Genomic DNA, 15,406 nt, shown 5'->3' with positions numbered 1-15,406 from the left:
GTTTGCTATTTCCAAACTGTGAGGGAAACTTTAAAAGCACACATTTACAATTACAGCAACGAACAGGTCTGTGAAATACATGCCCCCCTCCACGTTACTTAACGACTTTAATTCACACGAAGGGTTCACCCCACTGCCATTCCTCCCTCAGCCTGTCTTCCCAATGAGGCCAGCAGCATCTCAAGGGTGTGCAGAAGTGTGCCCAGAGGGAATTGCTGACTCCAGAGGCAGCTGCTGGACCTGTGGGACCGAGACCCAGAGGCCAGCTTGAGGTAACGACAGAGCTGGGCTGGGATGAGCTCCATCAGGCGGCAGGACCAGGCCCGTTTCCACTGCAGTGGACGAGCAGCCTTTGCCCTGAAACTCAAAAGTCAAACTCAGTCGGTGACTTCCCTTATTAAAATGGGAGCGTGGTTGAGAGGGGCCATCTCTTGCCTGGGGATGCCAGTCTTTCCCTGTAGTTAATGGAAAGAAGGAGGCTTCTCTAGAGGGCGAAGGCAAGCTGAAACCTCAGCTAGAGTGCCCTGGAGGTACTGCTGAGTCTCCGCTGACTACTACACGGGGATCTTGGGAGGCAGGTCTCTGGGTGATCAAATTAGTCTTTGTGTCTGCCTCATTCCCTAATTGTCATTAGATATACCAACTAGTGAACAATGTACAGCATAACAAAGGAGGCACGCATATAAAAAGGAGCAGAATTAGCCTGCACTAATTGGTGGGCCTGACTTTGCTGATAGGAACCACACAGTTAAGAGGAGGGCTAGGAAGCAATTCACAAACTCTAAAATACACCTCAGAACACAATAGTAAAATGATTTTATCTTGGTAATTTGACAGACTAGAACATCAACGGATAAAAGTTTTTCATTTGTTTGTTTTAACCTGGCCCAGCTACCAGATCAGGTCGCTAGAAGTCGCGGCTGTAGCTGTAAATTTACTTGAAGGCTTTGACTTCAATCTTGTTCTCAGTGGGTCTGATTAAAGAGAATCTGGGCCTCGTCCTGCATGCGATTTCTGACAGAATGATCTGTCTGACCCTCCTACAGAGTGTTATCATTGTCCTTTATTTAACAATATGTCATTTAGAGCTTTATGAACACATGCAAAATATTCATTACCAAATTCGCACAACTTACGCATTTGGTTAATTTGCGGAATCTCTCTCTCAGAGAAAACCAGAGGTTTACAACAGTGTGCTTTGCCATACTTAGCCTTAGTAAATGTGCTTTTAGGTGGTTAAGAAGAACCCAATCTTTAAACGTAATTTATAGCTCTAATTAATTGATTTTTATTTTTTTCATTTGTTTGTTGACATTTTAAGGGCAAGGATGCCTGGATTTTTTCTGGTATTCAAAAAGAGTATTCATAATGTTGACTACCAGTATTCTGGTATTCATAAAGGGGTAGATGCAACTTCCTCTGAAACTAGCAAAAAAAATAAAGTTCATGAGCTCATTTCTAAGCTATACAGTAGCCATTTAGATTTCCTTATATTCTTTCATAACTATCCAGGAGCCTGGTAAAAGCTCTTAATTGCAGAACATCCCAATTTCCACTCCACTCCACGAACACTACTTGAACTACGCCTTTTTCTCCAAAATACAATCCTCTTGCTGAAGGAAGTAATACTGAGGAAATGAAATGTGAAAGTTAAATATTAACTTTTTTTTTTTTTTTTTCCTTTTTTGAGAACAAACAAACAAACATTTAGATGTGCTCTTCAGATGGCTTCAAGTCTGTGCAGTCCTTTCATCTCCCACTCTCAATGGCAAAAGATGCATTTCTGGAAACGGCACACAAGTTTTATGGTTAATGAAATAGTTTATTGCACCATTACTGTTAAGAAGTTTTTCTTGCAATGGAAAAGCATTCAGGTGCACACTAAAACAACACCAATCCCACAAAATATTGTGCTTGTTCAAGCATTCAAACTTGATTAAACTTCTCTTTCGAAGTACTGTTTCATCACAGTTCAGTGAGCCCAAATCTCTTGGACGCTTGTGATAAAGGATTTGTGTCAGGAACATGTTTTAAAGTGCTGTTTTGAAATCAGAATGGTTCTAGACAGAGGTATTCAACTGCCTGCTAGGGATAGGTGCTCAAATGAACCCTAAGAAGGTACTCGTATCTACCCTGAGTACCATAAAAAGCTATCAGATGACCCAATACACCTAACAGTTAAAATTCTACTTGGATTTTCATTACCTTTTTAATTCCATGAAAGGACAGGTTACTTCATGAGATGTTCTTCCAGTGTATTGCCTCCCCACATTTGAGCCTTTCAAGTGCACGTACAAGTGCAAGTCCCAGGCTTTTTTTTTTTTTTTTTTTTTTTTTAAGAAAAAAAGTGTGCAAGTCCCACCTGTCTCTGTTTTATTTTTTTGTTTGTTTGTTTGTTTTCCTTTGTTTTTCTTCTGCTGCTGAGGACAAGCCATAAATTATATCCTAAATAAGCAAGAAAGGAAGCTGAAATAAGAATCTATGGAGACAACATCCTCAAAGATCATCAATTACCTGATAACTTTTAATCTTTGAGAATTGGCTCCATCAGATCTCAGCCTCTGGGAAATTATCAAACCTGATAGTGTTTACAACTCAGCATCAAGGTTAACAACTACAGTCACACTGTTCTCTCAAAATAGCATTGCACCTTAGTGTCAAGTCAGGAGAGGAATGCCACGGAAAGATACAAATTAAAAGATGGAAAATTCAAACCAATACAGGTTTTCTTGTAATTAAGCAGCTGATCTTGTTATCAAGAAACTTTTCCAAGCTATGAACTCACACTATTCAGAAAGGCTATTGGGTATGAAAGAGAAAGTCAAGAGTAAATGACGTATCTATATACCAACTATATCATTGATTACACTACAGGTTTAAAACATAAAAATCTAATGTCAGATTTTTTTTTAAGACTTTTAGACTCTCAACGACAATCAGGTTGCTTTTTTAAACTTATTTATGCAATGAAAGTCCTTATATTTTTAAGAACTGTGGAGATAAGTTTACAGTACATGTTTACAGTTTACACCTCCCAGAGTGAACCAGTGTAGGCCAGTGACAACCAACAGCACAGCAGCCAAAATGTCATTAAAGGTTGTTCATATTAACACTCCAAGAAAAATAGGACAAAGTCACCCACTGAAATGTTACTGTCAGCTATCTCTATTGAAAATAAGGCCTAAAATACTTATTTCTTCTTTAGTACTGGTTCAAGATTGCTTAGAAAAAATGAAAACTGAGTTAACTAAAAGCCCAGCCTTGCAGTGAATATTTTTGTGACCAGTTTTAATAAAGTGTGACCAGGCTCTTAAACAAAAATAAAATAAAATAATAATAATAAAAAATGGACTGCGTATTTACTATCTTACTGTACCCATGTAAAATTTCATTCAAAATTTATTTAAAAGCCTTTCTAGAGAGTATATATTATACTATTACTGAAAAAAAAAATATTATCTTAACATACCTGCAGGTATTTATGGAATGTTCTTGTTTCTTTTGGACAGAAATATATATATATTTGTTTTTGCCTTTCAAAATATAATTTTCAAATATATTGAACCAAAAAAAGTCTGGTGCGCTGTCAGACACCACAATTTCTTATACATCCCCCCCCCAGTTTGATCTAAAGTAAACAGCCTGCTGATGAAAAGAAAGGCAACTATGATAGTCTTTCTTTTTTCATGGATGGTCACATCACAGACAAGGCAATTTGAAGATCTTGTAAGGGAGATTTTTTCTAGAGCAAACAGAAGTGTTCGGCTGTATTTCTTGACACCATTATAAAGTTTTCATATGTGATGATGCAGTGGAGATTTGCATTGCAGGTGTGATGATAGGATTTTGTTCTCCCTCTGAGATTCCACGACTAAAGTAGGTTGTTTTTTTTTTTTTTTTTTTCCCCATTCTGTGTTAAACAGATGTGTAATTTACCCCAAACCACTGTTGCTATTCCTCTCCAAAATGATGTGAATAGGCAGCTGAACTTTAAATCCTGTTAAAATGAATATATATATATATTTGTTTACTAGTTTTGAAGAGAAAAACTTCAAAACACATCAGGCACACCAAACACTTCAGTTTAAAATCCTGTTTAAAACATTGAATGTGACCTGTAGAATTACGGGATCCGCTACGTGAAAGTCACAGATAGTGTCTTAAATGCCTGACGTGAGCATGGCACTCTTCTTGATAGTGTCAGTTAGGACAAGACTGGTTTTTAGAATTTGTTTTTTAGCAAGGACAAAACTAACAATCATCCTAAGGAGGGAATTTCTTGCGCTGCCCGAACAGGCCATTAGGACCTCTTTGGGAAGCGAGGCCTCCTTTTCTGTAGTATCTCAGCAGAGTCAGCTGCTCTTTATGGACTATCATTTACTTATTAATTAGATATTTCAGGTCAATTTACTTAGGCTGGGCATTAGCTGCTCAACAGAAAACAAACACAGAGCAGTTACTGTCCTGTGGATCGCAGCCCCAATTAATAAGCCCGAGTGGCTGCATGGGGAGCGAGCCCAGGCACCGCGTGGCAGTGGGGTTAAGCACAGTCACAGCCTGGATTCTGGCACGGTTCGTTAGCCCTGGCTCCTCAGCAGACCTGTGCTGACCGCAGCTGAAGTGGTGGGACGCGTGTTACCGTAACGTGTGGAAGTTCTGAACATAAGCCTGCAGAATGGAGGATGGATGGAGGCAGCCCAGCTCTGAGCACCAGCTCTTTTGCAGGCTGCAGCATCCAGGCTCTGGTGTTTTTTCCATTATCTAAAGTATCCCCAAGCTCCATTGCCCCAGTGACAGGGATTACAAGTTCCCTCTGAAGAGAAGCACCGAATCCAGTGGTTTGGCTAATCAAGAACAGTACAGCAATTTCTCACCTATCTGCCCAAAACTTGGAGTATGGTGGCAGGCTCAGCTGAAAACATAGCTGACACTTAACATATCCTGACATTGCTCTGAAATACCTGCTGCAATGGAAAGCTGCTTGTCTTTGTCTTCCCGTGCACTGGATGTGTTCCATAAGCAGGTGTATTTCCTTAAGTAAAAATTTGCAAGCCTAACTTTCTAACATGGAAAAGCAACTGAAAGAGTTCTTCTACAATTAATAAAGCTATAAGCTTCTTAAATCCAGACCAAGACGCCACTTTCCTGTTTTTGTATGAGAAAGCATTTGCCTGTTTTTCTGGAATCCCAGACTGTCTCCTTTCCGGAAAGGAGCACTTGCACTTGTTAACATCATTTTTCACCTTAAGGAGCTTGAATGGGGATAAAACACGGCCATTCACATCGGGTGGACTGGGGAGCAGAAAGGATGAAACACTAGCACCCGCTAACGAGTAAAAAACCTGAAATGTTTCTGCTGCTAGCTCAGGTGCAATGTAAATACCACTGTGTATCCAGGATAAGTCAGTGTCACAAGTTTAAAAGACAGCCCTCTACACTACGAAGTCAACAAACCTGAGCCCATGGTTCAAGATCTCCTGTACCGACCGTCACCTCTTGCTCAGGGATTAAAAATCTCCAAGGAGAGAAGGCACAGGTTGGGGTATACTGAAACACCGCTGCTCCAGAAGTATTTTATCCATTTTCTGTGACCCACGCAGAACCCCAGCACCTAGAAACCAGGATTATTTCTAAAAAAAAAAAAAAAAACTGATTATGTGATCTAGCTCATTGCAGCGTGCCAGGTGTTATGAGGGATGATTTGCTCCTAGTGGTGCTGTCTGGTTAAGGGTGTTCTCTCAGTTCTTGTGAAATGGTTTGTGAAAAGGAGCTGAGAAACCTCCCTTCCACTCCTTTCACAAACTTTGTTTGCAAAAAAAAATACTGCCCCAGTAGGAAAGAGTTACGTGGGTTTTATACAATGAGACAAGAGTGACATTTATGCAGCAGAATGTGTATGATAAATGTGTCTGCGCTACCTGTGACACCCAACAAACATGCCGTTTGCTCATCTCACCCGTGAGCTCTTCACTTTGCCCAAGTGGGCACAAATAGGCAAATACGCCCTCTTTTATCCTAAGTGCAGCTAACAAATGGAAAACAAAGCAGCTCCTTCACTGCAGCGATGGAAACTTGGCTTGTATTCCTCCTCTACCTGCCGAACTCCGTGCCTCTGCCCAAGGCTTACATCTCCTCTGGTATGGTATGGAGGATGCCTCACCATCAAACACCTACTGGCTAAATTAGGGAAGATGGAACGGTCCCTTATCATTGGGGCTGTGTGGTATGCAATTAAAATGGAGAACTTGCTCACAGGGCATGAGTTCAGCCCTGTTTTCTCTTGAAAGGAAGGAAAGGGAAAGTTGGGGACTGCCTTAGGACTTTGATTTATTGTTAGGAATTACTGCCTTGAATAACTATAGGATACTAAAGACTGAAAAGATGACAGAGATAGAGCAACATAGGGGCACTTGCTTCTCTTACATAATTGCGAGGACAAAAAACATTTACAGATGGGAGCACAGAAAACAGCAAGGCTGTGGAGCTCACCTGGAAGGGTACTTACGAGCTTCAAGGTGTTAAAGCACTCCTGTTATTTCCTCTTTCTACCCACATTTCATAGGGAAAGCAACCGAGCCAAATTAGGAGAGCTTGTTGCAACCATGCAGCCAGGGCAGGCAATAGGAAAACTGCTTGTGGCTCAGTGAAACAAGTGGAAGCTAGGCGGGGGTTGTGAGGGAATGCCAAGTGCTCAGCACAAGTGTTCATTTGGGCAGATCAGATGGTGAGCAGGACACCAAACACATGCGATGTCTTCAGGTGGAGAAGAAGAGAAATGAGTGCTCCAAACAGCCTCTGCAACTCCAGACACGCAGATTAAAGCACTGGCATTTGTGTAAACCTAGCACAGCAGTGCCCTCCAGCCCATTTACCTTGGTGCTACGTTCAGCATTGCACTTCAGCGTTGTCATTCATTACTGGGTACTAACTCTGCTCTTTTTGCTGCTGAGATCTGGCCATCTTCTCCAAAAATTCAGCCACTAGATAACTACCCTCTTTTCCCTAGATAAAGGGTCAAATACTAGGAAAACCAGGGCAAGATGTGATAGGATGCCAACAAAACGTTCCTTTTTGCACAACTTTGAAATAACAGTATAGAATAAACTACAACAGTGTCTGCAATAACTACCTGTTGGTTTTCTCTTTAAGCCTCACAATGTACACCATAGTGGTCATGGGATTCTGAGAAATTGAGCTAATGCCCATCAGCTTCATGGGGTTACAAATCTCAAGCTACTTTGTCCTGTTTCTCTTCTGAATCTGTTGGCGGCTGTCACCGGGTTTCTCTGGAAAACAACCAAACCAACCAACCAACAGGGATACTTCTAAGCAGCAGCCAGTAGGGGCTGACAGAGGATTAGGTTCATGAAAATGGCTTTGCGAAATCTGTTTTGCAGTTAAGTAGACTTAGAGGCATGAACAAAGCAGAAGGAAATGAGCACTCTTTGGTGGAGTGCAAGGAAACTGTATAAATTGTTCTACATGCAAGGAATTCATATAGATCCAGTAAAATTGGTAAAATTCTGAAAAACCCCAGGATTACCAGTCAAGACCCACTGCTTGAGTTGCTGCCGAGACAAGCTGCATGAAGTTACATGACCTGGAGTTTGGGATGATCATAAATCCTGTACTACAGGCCCACATAAACATTTTGGGTGAAGATGCTCCTCTCATTTCAGAGGCTGAAATGCAAGCTGGTGGAAGTAACCTCTCACTCCTCTTGGGGTAACTGTAACACTTGAAAAAACAGATTTTGCAAATCAGAACTTGCCCAAAGGGCCATTTATCATCCCCGAAAGAAGTCCTAAGAAGAATGTCAGAACAAACTCTGACCTTCCACAGAAATCTAAAACTCCTCATAGACTATATAAAAATGTAGGTTCTTAACTGTGGTCTTAAAAATGCTGTTAGATACCTGAGCCGAATTTTCTTTTTTTTTTTTTGCATTTAACAGAGTAGCAGAAAGCTACCACCCTTTGAGATATGTGCACACCAACATTACCCACAGGCCGCAGACGCTGACCTCTGGAAAATATTCTCCAACCCCCATTCAGAACTCCACACCAGCTGCAGCTGAGAAGGGCAAATCACCGCCTCATGCACGCACCGCTCCTCCCGCCCAGTGCTCACTTCCACGTACAAGCACTGCACAGCGTGGCCCTGTTTACAAGAGAATTGCTTGAATTTCAGAGGCACCCACAGGACGCTTCCAAAAATTATGGCATGTGGCTAAAAAGAATTTTAATACTTTAAATATGGTTGTAAGAGGACAGCAGTAATTACATCCTTCATTATTCCTAAGAACACCAAACACAGAAGTCCCAAATTGTTTACAAATTTAATGGCTTACAAATCCATACTTCCCAGTAATTTTTTTTTTTAAAATAACATTTTCTCTCATAGTAGTTCTGCTGATTAATCTATAGTTTGTAAAAGAATATTTATAGATCTTTAATGAAAAAATAAGACTTAAGCACATAAAATTGAAGCAGAAAATAGCTTACAATTAAACTGGCAGTAAAGTATCATGGCTTCCTGACTACTACACTCATTACCGTAAAAAAGGGGATAAATACGAGTATAAGAGATTTATTTTCCTGCTTCCCATTCTACACAAGCATTATATGGTTTAGGAACCACTACACATATCTACTAAAACAGGCGCTGTCATATCTGTAAACACATTAAGAAAGGTACTTTGATAATATCAGTGACTGCTTTACAAAATCTGAACTTAAGAACTGAGTGCAAGTCCATTCACATTAAAAATTCCAATTTTAGTTACTGAATCATTCTAAAAACCGGTTCTTCAACTGTTAAGCCTATTTTCTCATTCTTGCACTTGCTCTTGTGCTTGCTCGTGTTGTCCTGTTTGTCCCTCCAGCAGCCTGAGTTGTCTTTGCATCGCCTTCAAGTTTTTCTTCAGTTTTGTTTCTTTTTCCTTTTTTTGGCGATCTGTTTTCATTTTCTATTTGCAGACAGAAATATTAAATGTAAGTTTATATCATAAATCAAGCATTTTAGAGAAAGTCAGTCTTCAGCTGCATTGTTTTTAAAGGAGACGTCCCTAATGACTACATCCCAAGGATTACATCCATGAGTTCAACAAACCAGTTACAAAACCCACGCTTCTGCACGTCCAATATCCTTTAAAATCGATCCCCAAGGACCTACAGCTATTTCTGAAAGTAGGTTAGCATTAATGAGAGCACCAAAACCAATTAGCTATCATTTTAGCTAAAATTCCTTCTCCTGATACGTAAAGCTAAAACATACCTAACGTTGAAGAAAAAAATCAGTAGAAATCCATGTATAGCAACTATTTTATTGTCCAGCTAGAACTGCAAAGTCGGGCTTTTAGTTGTAACAAACACACTGGACACCCATGGAAGAATCTAGGTGGCACAGACCAGTGAAGCTGCTCCAAGAGATGAGCATCGACCCAAGCACCACCGTTAAAATCCACGTGGGGAAAAGTGACCTCCCCAAAAAAGAAACTATCCGGACCAGTAGAAAAGCACCAAAACAGATCGGTCCTTTGGGAGGTGCACGTAGTAGTGCCAAGTGAAAACTAGCAAGAGTGTAAAGTCAATGAGCCAAGAGGGGAACCTGGCAAAATAGATGCATGTGTTACATCTGGATAAGCACATGTACCAGAAAAAGAGAGAAATGATACGGAGAGCATGATCAAATCACTATAGGATTAATGCACATGATCTGCCAGAAAATTCCTCAACCTGTATCTGAAAGGATTCTTTATTTCAATTTGTATATATTTATTTGATGATAATTTCTAATTCCAACGTGGTATCTTTAAAATTACATCACATCCAGCTGAAAGGTTCAGGGAGTATTTTAAGTGTCTGAATATACAGTTCTATTGGCCTGGGGAAAGCAACACTGAAAAAAGGGACAAGTGGGAGACACGTGGAACTTCTGCTGTTGTTTGAGCTCAAATACAGCTCCAAGCCCTTCTAGCACCAAGCTCGTTACAGCACTGATGACTAGTACAAGCTTCCCAAAACCTAGAGATACAAAAGCAGAAGCTTAGATGGTATTTAGGAGAAAACAAGCACGAACAATGGGTGCTACCAATGTAGTTACCATGCTATGCTCATCACCACCTGTAAGTTAGTTAATTGCTGTATTTAACCTGTAAGTTATGGATTGAGAGAGCAAAAGAGCACAGGGGCATTTGAATAACTCAGCAGAAGAGGAATACAGCTGTCAGATGCCATAAAATCAATCCATTCTACTTTGGAGAACCATCTGGTTTGTATGGGATAACCTAGCCCCTTCTTTACTTAAGTCTCTTTGCTACATTAAAGATCTACTCTCTATTTACATTAGACTATTGCAGCCAACAGTAATAACGGCACGTACAAAATTCTAACTTAGCTATATGTAAAAAATAGATTCCCCCCCCCCCTCACCTGATTTTAATTTTTTGGGTGGTAAGTCATCTGCTGGCAACAGACATTTTCTTCTGCGAGAAGTTGTCTGTTGGGTAGGGTTAACCTCGTTTCCTTTTCCAGACTGATTATTTTCTTCAGAACCAGTGGGTTTCAAACACTGAGCTTCCGAAATGTTGCCATTTTCAGGCAAGTTGCCATTAAGGCGAAGAGAAGTAGCTGCCGCCGATTTGAGTTGTACATTTCTCCTCTTATTTCTCAGTTGCCTATGTTTTTCCTGGGATGAATTGTTTTCCAGAGCTGTACCTTCACCTTCTTTAAGGGCTCCTTTTTGACCTCTGTCTTCAGGCAAGACAAGCTTTTCCCTGAGAGAAGGTGCACTAGTTTCTTCAGATTTGGAAGGAACTATTTTCCTTCTGCCTGCTTTCGATGGATTTCCTTGTGCTGATGGGGTTACTTCCAAAAGTATACCCTGTTGCTCCTCTGGAGTTTCATTCTTACCATCTTGTGGCAAACCTTGAAGTGAACTAGAACTAACAGCCAGTGAAGTGATACTAATCTTTTTCCCTGAGTTCCCTTTTGAAAGATCCATTTTTTCTTCAGAAAGGGGTTTTTCAGAAGTCATTTTTTTAGCTTCCCTATGATTATTCTTTCTGCTGCTTTCTCTGGATAAGCTACGTTTTCCCTGAGCAGGAGTAGAACTTGTGGCTTCTAACAAGACGGCAGCTTCATTCCTTCTGCCTCTTTTCTGTTGATCTTCTTTTAGACCTGAAACAACTGTTCCTAGTGGAACATTTTGATCTTTAGGAGCCTCTTCTCCACCATTATCTGCTGGCAAGCCACGTTTTCTTCTAAGAGAAATGCAATTAGTTGTGTGTGACACTGGAGGAGTTTCCTTCCTTCTGCCCCTTCCTAATGGCTTTGCTTTTGCACAGGATGCAGATTCCAAAAGCATGTTTTGTTCCTCATTAGTACTCTCCTCCTTATCAGTTTCTGACAAGCCACGTTTTCTCCGGAGAGAAGCTGAACTTTTTGCCTCTGCTGTGTTATTTCCCAGTGCTGGATTTTGATCTTCTTTCACAGTCATCTTTTTATCATCACCTTCTAGCAACCCACGTTTTTTTCTGAGAGGAAGAGAACTCACTGTTTGTGATGCTACAGCAACCTCTCGCCTTCTTCGGCCTCTCAGCGGAACTTCTTCTGTTGAAGAGGGAATAGCTTCCAAAGCTGGATCTTGATCTTTTACAAAAGTCTCATCTTTACTATGATCTTTAATTAAGGTTTCCTTTTCCATAAAGGTAGAGCAAGCTGCTTGTGGAATGGAATCAACTTGCCTTCTTCTGCTCCTCCTTACTTGTAAAGGCTTTTCTGAAGCCTCATGTTGATCATTTTTGCATGCCATTCCTTCCTCGTTCCCAGGTAAATTCCTTTCTTCTCCTAGAGCTTCAGAACTGGCTTCAAATTTAAAATGAACTTTTCTACCTCTAACTCTTTGATGTGTGCTTCCATTATTTTGTGTGTGATTCTCTTGCAGGATTTCAGTTTGTTTTGGTTCATTTGCTTCCTGCTCATTTCTTGTCCGTTTTTGACGTCTATAAGCAACACTGTCACCGTTTAGAGCAGTTACTGACACCTCAGCTGTGTTGTTCTGGTCTTTCATTACTTGGTGTGACTGCTCGACACAGCTAGAGGCTGAAGACTCTTTGGGAGAAGATTCCTCTGTTTCTGACTTATATTTGGGCTTAAGACCTAGGCTGTTTACATCCTGGGCAAATTCATCACCCTTTTTCTCTGAAGAGTCTTTTTTCCCTCTCCTGTTTCTAGTCCTGTTTGCTCCTCGTACTGAGCTTCGGTTTGCTTCCGAGTTCAGAACAGTAATTGGCATTGTATCTGTCTCTCCAGAAGGTGACTCTGATGTTAATCTTTGAGATGACCGTGTAGTCTTTTCCTGAGCATTTTCTGCTTCATCTCCCAGAGATACTTTCCTCTCATTTTTGGTGGGCGATTGTGTTTCGGTAACAGTTTCACTTGAAGTTTCCTTTGCTTTCTGAACATTCTGTGTATTTTCAGGTGCCACCCCGCACATGTCTGCTTTTACTCCCGCTGGGTGTTTTCTAGCATTTCTTGAAGATTTACCTCTTTTTTCTGTTACCTTTACTTCAATTTTAGGGCTGTTTTCAGATTCTTCTGTGGGGGCAGTCTCAGAAGTCCGCTCATCACCTTGTAGTAATTTTGCTGATTGGTCTTTACGAAGTTTCCTTCTTGTCCCATGAAGCTCCTCTGAAGAAGCTTGTTCAACCAGTTCATTCCTAGCTCGTCTTCCTCTTTTGGGTGGAAGCAGTGCTTCTGTGTTTCCCATGTTTTTCATTCCTCTAGACCTCTCCTGATGCGATAGAAGGGTTTCTTCCCTGTCTTCTACACTACCTTTGTCAGATGGGTTTTCAGATTTTTTAAGATCTGTTTGCAGTTGATAATTTTCATCCTGAGTGCTACTAGATACACCTTCTGTCTTTCTGCTTTGATCGTCTTCAGTTACAGATGTGTCATTGATGTCATACTCCTGCAAAGTCTGTTTCCTATTTGCAGGATCTTTTTGTAGCACTGAAGAATCTTTTTCACTAGATTCAAGATCCTCACTCAGATGTTTTAACTCCTTTGGTTCTTTAGTTTTACCTCTTCTTGGTCTTTGAGTATCAGCTTGAGTTTCCACAAGTGAAACAGTTTCAACTGCTTTCTCATCAGGATGCTTTGAAACAATTTCTTTTTCTACGCAAGGATTTGTTCTCCTCCCTCTTCTTGTATTTTTAGCTACTGAAGTTGAAGAACTGATCTCTCCCATCTCTTCTTGGATGCTCTTCTTCTCCAGGCGTTGCAGTTCTTTTAAATTCAAATCCTTTTCACACTGCTTTATTGAAGGTGGATGTGCAGTCTTCCTTGGTCTGCCCCTTGTTCGTCTCTGGGTAGAGTGGTCTTCACTAGCTGACAACTTCTGTTGAGAATCTTTACCTTGTGAAGTATTTCCTTTATATTCTAAAACAGTTTTATTCCCACCTACGAAGTTTTTATATAGAAAAGAGCACAATCAGAAGTTATACATTACGATGCCTGATCAAAGTATTTCTGAGGTTTGATTTTCCTAGCAAAGTGGTCTTGCTCAAACAATCAAACAGTTAATTTTAAAAAATAATAGGCATTTTAACTGACTCCTAGAATAAAACCTGGTTTAGGACACAGTTATTTGTTTTATTTGACAGGTGGCACTCAGCTTTAAGATACATTTTGACAGTTTTTGCAAATAAAGCTGATTTTAAGTGGATACCTTAGCATCATTTTATTATTATTATTATTTTATAGTGGTGTGTTTGGAGATGTCACCATTGCTACACCAGAAAGCCACTACACCCTCACTTAAACACCAATAGGATGTCAACACTGGCGTTCGTTTCAGATTACTGCTCAAATTCCGTGAGATATTTGCTCTTTCCATGCTATATAATTTGGAATTTTTAGAACACGTGTTGAAATTTCCTAACACCACATATAGTCCTGCATATTCGTTATTACTCTGGCTAAAATAAAAGCATTTGTACTTACCATATTCACGACTGTCATTAGCACAAGGAGTTCCAGCACCTTCTTGCTTTGGATCCATAACATTTTCCGACCCGACCTAAGGAAACAAGCAATAGTCAATACATCTGTGTGCGTCTGACAGGACGCAAAGTAGCAGTTAACTAATATAAAATTAGGAGTGAAACAGTTGAAAAAAGTCTTGCCAAGTACTTTAGGAGAAAAATGAAGCCAACTTAGTTTGAAAACTGCATCATATATTTGGTATGAGCACAAAATTGAACTTAATACTTGTTATCTGAGCTAGTGTAGCAGTTTTTTACAGCGAAAGACAACATAGTAGAGAGTTTTAAAAAGCATTCAGTAAATGGGCCAAAAATTGTCTATAAGATCTCAAAAGGAGGGCTATTGAATCTAAATCATTTGAATGTTTGAGTGTTTTATGGTAGTTCTACACAGACTGGCAATACTCATTTTAATCTACTGATCCGGGAGCCAACAAAAATCAATGCTCATCAAATACACAAATGACAAGAGTGATGAGGGTGTGAATTGTAATGTCAAAATGGTAACCCGGAGCAGCCCGAGCAGTCATTTAGGTAGGGCTCCTTTAAACAAAGCACATACTAATATAAGCAAACGCAGAGTAGAATTGCGTCCATTCAGCAAGCAGTGAATGAAAGCCTTATGGACACGAAAAGCAATCAGCTGACTACAGGGTAACAGAATTTTGGAAAAAGCTCAGTGCTCTTGGATGTTTAAAGAAAAAGGGAGCTTTGACCTTCATCTACAGCCTATGGAGAAGCTGTAAAAAAAAAACAAAAAAACCCCATGCATATACCCTGCTTATGAAAAGGAAGGCAGAGAAAGAACTCCATTATAGTATGTAAGTAATTTGAGGGTGCTTAAATTAAATTAAGGGTGCACAGAAACAAGTGATTAGAAAAAAAGTGCTCCTTCAAATTTGTAATAAGCTGCATCTTCTAGTTTTTACCCATTCAACTGGACAAAGCTACCCAGGAAAACACTGGTTGGTGTTTCAATTTTGGAATTTTTTGGATTAAATTAACTCCTGTCACATCTTTTACTACCTCCTTGTTTTGTACTGGAGTCTGCAGCAATTTCTGTAAGGCATTTTCATCTGTAGTAGGTTCCAACTTCTGCTGTGGGGTCCTTGGGAGCTGCTTGATGCCTGACAGGACCTCAGCTGGCTCCAGCTTTTCCTCTGGGGTCTCCATGAGCTGCTTGATACCCAACAGAACCTCAGGTGACTCCAACATCTGCTTCGGGGTCTTCATGAGCTGCTTGATGCCTGACAGGACCTCAACTGGCTCTGGTTTCTGTTTTGGGGTCTTCATCAGCTGCTTGATGCCTGACAGGACCTCAGGTGGCTCTGGTTTCTGCTTCGGGGTCTTCATGAGCTG

General features: G+C 40.4%; 1 protein-coding gene and 1 long non-coding RNA gene across 9 annotated transcripts in view; both read right to left on the bottom strand.

Moving 5' to 3' along the window:
* Positions 1 to 2,771: 2,771 nt before the first annotated feature.
* LOC118169037 lies at positions 2,772 to 3,381 on the bottom strand. Its single transcript, XR_004751897.1, has 2 exons — positions 3,209 to 3,381; positions 2,772 to 2,925 (listed from the first exon to the last, which is right to left on the bottom strand). It is a non-coding gene; the product is annotated as an uncharacterized LOC118169037 (long non-coding RNA).
* Positions 3,382 to 7,930: 4,549 nt separating this feature from the next.
* The window catches only part of MKI67 (marker of proliferation Ki-67), a 23,043-nt gene continuing 15,567 nt past the window's right edge, over positions 7,931 to 15,406 (bottom strand). For 7 of the 8 annotated variants that reach the window (XM_035329938.1, XM_035329939.1, XM_035329944.1 and 4 more), the window contains 4 exons: positions 14,007 to 14,082; positions 10,434 to 13,463; positions 10,335 to 10,337; positions 7,931 to 8,968 (listed from right to left, as the gene is read on the bottom strand). In XM_035329938.1, the coding sequence (XP_035185829.1) occupies positions 8,823 to 8,968; positions 10,335 to 10,337; positions 10,434 to 13,463; positions 14,007 to 14,082 (3,255 nt within the window). In that variant the 3' untranslated portion in view covers positions 7,931 to 8,822. Of the gene's footprint in view, positions 8,969 to 10,334; positions 10,338 to 10,433; positions 13,464 to 14,006; positions 14,083 to 15,406 lie in introns of those variants that run through there. The other variant, XM_035329945.1, reaches the window with a different exon arrangement.

Source organism: Oxyura jamaicensis, chromosome 6 (assembly GCF_011077185.1).
Source record: "Oxyura jamaicensis isolate SHBP4307 breed ruddy duck chromosome 6, BPBGC_Ojam_1.0, whole genome shotgun sequence".
Classification (NCBI taxonomy): Eukaryota; Metazoa; Chordata; class Aves; order Anseriformes; family Anatidae; genus Oxyura; species Oxyura jamaicensis.
Note: the sequence above shows the minus strand (reverse complement) of the source record. Positions and strands in the feature narration are given on the sequence as shown.